Source organism: Belonocnema kinseyi, chromosome 2 (assembly GCF_010883055.1).
Source record: "Belonocnema kinseyi isolate 2016_QV_RU_SX_M_011 chromosome 2, B_treatae_v1, whole genome shotgun sequence".
NCBI lineage: Eukaryota > Metazoa > Arthropoda > Insecta > Hymenoptera > Cynipidae > Belonocnema > Belonocnema kinseyi.
The window spans coordinates 87967497-87973998 of NC_046658.1; the positions used below are offsets into that span (position 1 = coordinate 87967497).

Consider the following 6502-nt stretch of genomic DNA (forward strand, 5'->3'; position numbering starts at 1 on the left):
TACGCCAATTAGCACAAATGGTAAGTTCCGACAGTGCCTACAAGTGTGCCTACTGGCCGCTAGATGGCAATACCGGTTTCATATGTATACACCTGGTACGACTTTTTCGTCCAGAGGAAAAAGGTGTGCAATTAAATTTATTATAAGAATATGTACTTTTAAAATTAAAATTTGAAACTTATTTGAAAAAGTTCCAGTAGCTGAAGCCTTTTAGCGAGTAAAATTTATAGGCTGTTGTATAGAATCCAGTTCATCAATTTTTCAGTGGCAGTCGTAGGCGTGTATCAGAAAGAAATTTGGATACTTAATCTCCAAGTTTTTATTTTTAGACTCTTATTATATTATTATGGCTAACCCCATTTTCAGTTTAAATTATTTTTTACCTTTTTGTATACTAAAAAAAAAATTTTTTAATTGCGCAATGTGTCAGGAAAAATGTATACCATTTGTTCAAACAAAAATATTTACAAGTTAATTAATTTACAAGTCGTAGAACGTCATAAAGAATAATTGATTTGAATTTCATTATTTTTTCGTTTCTGTAAAAATTATCAGACCAAGTAATCTATACAATTTAACACCAGGAATTAATTTATTACAGTAGCTCATTAAATAAATATAATAGTCTAAATTACATTTAAATTCGTTAATAATTGAAAACTTTAGTTCGAAATTGTTTAAAATTTAGATAATTTTTGAAAATTTCAATTGTTTTGAAATTGAAATCAGTAATTCATTGTAATTTATCCCCTCGAATTCGTCCAGTCTTTTAAATGCGATCAACTAATCGCTTGAAGATCACTTTTCTGTGAGCTTAAAGTGTGAGATGCATAATTTTTATTATGAAATTATTGAAATATATAAATGCGATTTCCATGAACTCTCTACTGAGTTTGGAAGAACTCTTATAAAATTTTATGAGTTTAATAGTATATTGCACTAAAAGGGTATGGGAAGTTTTCAATTCCAGAACTGTTCACAATGATGTCCGAGGCGAAGCCGAGGGCATCATTTCCCGCACTTCATAACTCTCAACCTCCTGCCCGTGTGGTGTATACTATCAAAGATATTTATCTTTGATACTATTTTTCTTTATAGCCGGTCGAAAGTACGTTCACTAACTACATTTTTAATGATTATAAACATTAAAATCATGTTCTGACAGGCCCGTTGTAAGGTAATGTTTAACTTTTGTTCCTTACTTCAGCGCCTCTTTCGGATACTTGCGCTACTGCGCATGCGATACATAAGGCACTTCAATGGCTGTCGTTTGCTCGTTTATTAGAATGACCGCTTGTAGCGGCTCTGCTGGCTGGCGGACATGCATTGGTGTACACGATAAAATTTTTTGCTCCCGCTGTTACAGAGGGCGTGCGTATAATGTTACTAATGCACAAATCTTAAGCTTTCTGCCTTTAAATTGATGTTGAAGACACGTACTTTCGTCCGAGGTATGAAGAAAAAAAATTTTGTAATCTATTTTTGATATTTGTCAGATTTCCTTACCAGTGCCTTCCAAACGCCTCGAAAGCTCATTACTGCCTACAAAGTTGTATAATTTACTATTACAGTAATGCAAGAAATTCCATTTTGTAATTTTTTCCCCCGTCAGGTTATCAAAGTCTATTTGTCCAAATAAGTGCGCGATGGAGGATATATGTATAATTCGACTTGGAGCTGATCTTTTCAATAAACCTGTAAACATAGAAGTAAATCTGCATATCAAGAATGAAAAGTTTTTGAAAAATATCACCAAAAAATTAAAAATAACTAAAAAACAGCTGTTATTAAAATATCGCAATAAATAAAACAAAATCATCCTTCTGAAAAGAAGGTTTGAAATAATATAATAACAATGTGACTAAATATAAAAGCCTAAGTAGTAAATATTAAAATTTCTTTCTCATTTAAATGTTATTATAATTATACCATCACTCTAAACTATTTTCGAGGTAAGCGTAACTCATTCGGTTCTGGCCTCGTTATACCACTAGGAACAACATGTTTCTTTGAAATCACCGCTCTGATGCAAGTAGCTGATCCATTTGCCTCATAATTATTCCAGGCGATTTTGCTATTTTGCTCCTAATTCTAATCAAATCCAATAATTAAATATCTTCACGAAGACCCGTTAGTATCCAAGGTCATTTGTTTCAGGCGTATCTGACTCCGCTAACACGCTTTATCACACATTTCTTCTAAACCATTGTTCTCTACATTTTCCTGTCCTGGCATCCAACTTTAGCTTCATTTACGTCCATTCATCTTTTCTTGAAAGCTCTTAGGTTTCTATAGCCCTTTATATCTTGTCGCTTTAGTGTTTTATGGACAATTTCTAAAGATAGAAGCTCCGAATATACGAATTCTCCACATATACGAGCATCCTGATTCCAAAGGAGTGAGCGGAATTGTTTTCCCTCTACCCCTGCCGTATTTGAGAGTCAGGCGCGTGCGCGTACGCGCCGTCTAGAATGCGTCTATAACGTTGTTCTTGGGTTGGAGCCACAATGAGAAGCTTGTGTTTTAAAAATAAAATTGAGCCTTCTAATTTTTCTACTCGACTTTAAGCCCCTTCACAGGTGGGCAGAGGTGGGTTTCAAAAATTAAACTGATTACAATTGAATAGCTCTCCTGAAAAACAATCAACACGACTTTCTATTCTTTATTTGGAAGCAGATTCCAATTCTTTTTTATTCAGATCAAAAAATGGACAGAAAATGTTTTGTTTACCCTTGAAATTTTTTTCTGAGATTTATTTTGAGCGAAATATTTTATTTTTGCATCATCCTATGCGTATATTTCTATTTTGCTATAATTACAAAATTCTACTAGTATTTATGTTTTCTAGAAATTCTCTACTTTGATTCGCGTTTGTTTCGTATTTTTATCTCTTTTTCTCCTCCATCATTCACCTAGGTTAATTTTCGAAAATAAGATACAATTATTAGTTCCACATTCACAAACTTTCATAGCCCTTGTATCACTTCTGTACCTAGTATGCAAGTGGAGCAGTTCATGAACCCTTTCCGTACATTCGCGTTGCAATTTGGTTGCAATCTAACTTCCAATTCTGACTTCCAGTTTTAAGGAAACCCACAATAATATAGGGCATTCAAATTCAAAATCCACAACATGCTATTTTGCTCTTTCATTCATAATTTGACAGAACTACTGGACTATGTGATTCATTATCTACTCCTGACCATAGTTCGAGTCCGTTTCTTATCTTTCCATTTTCTATCAATCTTCTGTCACATCTCTTTTTCTTTCTTTGAGGCACATATAAAATGTCTACATAGCTACATTGCACGCACAGTTTCTTTCAATTTCCTTTCCATAATATTGTTTACACATCTAGCATTCCAAATACCGAGTCTCATTCATCGTCTAAATGGGGGGGGGGGGCATGCCTCTTATAAACCAAAGTTTTAATCCAAACCGAGGATACGCTATTGTTTGTATTATTTATTTTTCAAAGTATACACTCAAATAACAGCTTGATGCGCGAAATGTATTTCATAAGAAAAAATTATGACGTCGATCATTCGAAGGGAAGTATAGAAACAAAGCTAGAATAGATAGAGTCATGGTTGGTTTGTGTTGCATACTGAGGGCACTAGCTTTTTCTAGTTTAGCAATGTAGTCTTCAATAATTTGACGCCACGCTTCTATTTTTAGTCATCTTATTATATTCTATTATTTCAAATACAGTTTCTAGAGTTCTTCGGTTTGATTATTTTTATTGTATTTGATTGAAAGTTTGACTCTTCATAATTTATTTAATTTTCCCCTTAAGGAAACTCCTTAAGGTAACATAAATTTTAAGAAAAATTTACCGATCAATAAATTTGTCAGCAAAAAATGTCCATAGTGGTTAACTTGTAAACCCATTGGAATACCATCTTCAGTTTTTGGATTCACGAGACAATTTACGCCAGCGTTATTGACAAGAACGTCTAATCGGTTTTCCGTTTCAAGTATGTTCTTAGCAAATTTTCTAACACTTTTGAAAGATGCTAAATCCAGGTGTTTTGCCACAATATTTTCGTTACCAGATATGGCTACGATCTCGTCTGTGGATTGAAAAGTCTGTTACTAAAGCGAATCTTTAGGTACGTGGTAATTGAATTTTATTTATGTTAATTGTTTACTTTTAGCCTCGCCTAATTCTTTAGGACCAACGTCAGCCAAAATAACTTTGGCTCCCCTTTTTGCAAATTCTGTAGCTGTACATTTTCCCATTCCTGAAATGTTTTTTAATGATTAATTTTAAATTTATAGAACAGTAACAATCTTTGAAAAATGATTGTTCCTTACCTCTGCTTGCGCCAGTGACAATTATAACTTGGCCATCAAGTCTTTTTTTACTATTGAATCTTCCTTTAGTTATATTATTGTATAGTTTAAATATTATCAAGAACACCGAAATATAAAAAAGATACATGATTAGATTCCAGCACGTATCTTCCTGAGAAAATGGGAAATTTAATGTCAATAAACCTTAATTCAAATTGATTAGTGAAATGTAGTTCAACTTTGTTACTACCAGGATGGCTTCCTGCACGTGATAAATAAAAATCGATATCAGGTTTAACCCTATATTTTACAAAACTGTTTTCATTGGCACTGAAATTCTCTAAACGAGAAATACATATCAGCAGAGTAAAATGGGTTGTTAAAAAAATATAGAAGTTGGATAAAATGCAAACAAATACTAAAAAAAAACATCAAATTTTTGAAAAAAACACTCATTAATAAGCTAAAATTAATAATGTTTGGGCACTCGTAGATTTAAAGGTAATTTAAACTTGAAATCGTTTAAAATTTAAAAGTTTGAAAACGGAAGCTCTCGAAACTAAAAGATTTTAAAATAAAATTCGAAATGTTTTTTAATTTAATTAGGCAGCAGTAGAAAGTGAGTCATTTTAAATTCAAAGCGTTCACTGTTTAACACTTTTTTAAAAACTAAAGTATATCGAAATTGAATGATTTTAGATTAAAATTTCTAAAATATTTTCTGGTAAGAATTTTTGAAATGATGTCATTTAAGGTTCAAAGGAATTAAAATTGTCTCATTTTTAATTAAAAGCGTTCAAAAGTACTCGTATATTTTTTAGAAATTTAAATAATTTTTAAATTGAAATTGAAAACTAAATTAAAGTTTTTAGAGTCAAGCTGCGGAGAGTTTAGAATTTTAATTTGTTTTTGTCAAGTGGTGTATTTTTGGCTTTGGTGGAGGAAATAAGGGTGAGCGGATGCAGAAAAGGAAGAAAGTGCGGAGATCGAGTGTAAGGGAAGAAGGGTGAGTGAAGGCAAAGGTGTGAAGGGTGAAAGTGAGTGGTTTGAAGTGAAAATTTGGAGCGTGTGAAGGTTTTGAGGTTAGGAGTGAAAAAATAGTTGCTTGGTCAGGGGGGCAAGAGGTAGTAAATAAAGGCTGGAAACGTCACAGAGCTTTGGGTAAGGTAGGATGCCGACGACGCAAAGTCCACAAACTGGCGCCAAAGGGCAACAGTTACTGGACGATCGCACAGAGCAGAAAACCGTAGTGGCTGCAACAGCTGACGTTGCTGAAAGCATTGAAAGTGGGGGGATGGGTGACGTTGATCGCAGTGACAGCAGCGATGATGAAAGTGCTGAGAAGTCTACCCGGGGGGGAAGGGTAGCGGATTCAGGTACGGGCAAGCAACGGGGAAGGCCCTCAAATTTACAGCGCCTTAACAAGCTAGGCAACGCGGGTTCGAACAGAATTCTGGACGAATGGCAAAAAAAGGCAAGTGCGACTAGCAGTGAAGGGGAGGAAAAAAGGAAAAGAGTGGCTGGGGAAGATGAGGTAGAAAAGGACCCGGAGAACAAGAGAGTTAGAATTAAAAGGAAAACACCAGAGAGAGAGAGAGAGAGAGAGAGAGAGAGAGAGAGAGAGAGAGCCCCCCCTCTCTCTCTCTGGTGTTTTCCTTTTAATTCTAAAAAGGTCAGAGAAAAATGGGAAGAATGGGATAAACGTTGGAAGAAGGAGAAAGACAAGGTGTGGGGTAAGCTAGAGAGCATTGAGAATAGACTGAGAGAGGTTGACGAACAGAGATCTAGAGAAATAAAACAGTTTAAAGAGCGGGTATCCAGTCTAGAAATTAGGAATGTGCATATGGGGGGAAAAACAGAACATGAGGAAATAGTTCAAGGGAATGAAAAGAACGTCCGAAGTGAGAATGAAAGATTGAAGAAAAGACTCAGTGAGATCTAAAGAAGATTAGAAGGGGAAGAAAGGGCAAAGAGAAAAAATAACATAGTAGTCAAGAGTTTAAAAGTGGAGAGTGAAACAGGAGAAGTGGAAATAACAAATCTTTTTCGAGATATTAGAGTGCAGGTAAGGGTAAAAGGAGTCAAAAGAATAGGAGGGGCAAAGGAAGGAAAAGAAGGAATGTTTCTAGTAAAAGTGGGGAGTGAAGAGGAGAAAAAGAAAATTATGGAGAGAAAAAAATTATTGAGAGGAAGAAGGGAAAGAATT

The 6502-nt window shown here is 34.5% G+C and overlaps 1 protein-coding gene across 1 annotated transcript in view; it reads right to left on the reverse strand.

Moving 5' to 3' along the window:
- LOC117167562 (retinol dehydrogenase 11-like) overlaps positions 1-6502 on the reverse strand; it is an 18080-nt gene that overhangs the window by 7439 nt on the left and 4139 nt on the right. The window contains exons 2-5 of the mRNA XM_033352588.1: positions 4318-4468; positions 4152-4244; positions 3837-4073; positions 1507-1695 (exon numbers count right to left, since the gene is read on the reverse strand). Of these exons, the coding sequence (XP_033208479.1) occupies positions 1507-1695; positions 3837-4073; positions 4152-4244; positions 4318-4468 (670 nt within the window). The remainder of the gene's footprint in view (positions 1-1506; positions 1696-3836; positions 4074-4151; positions 4245-4317; positions 4469-6502) is intronic.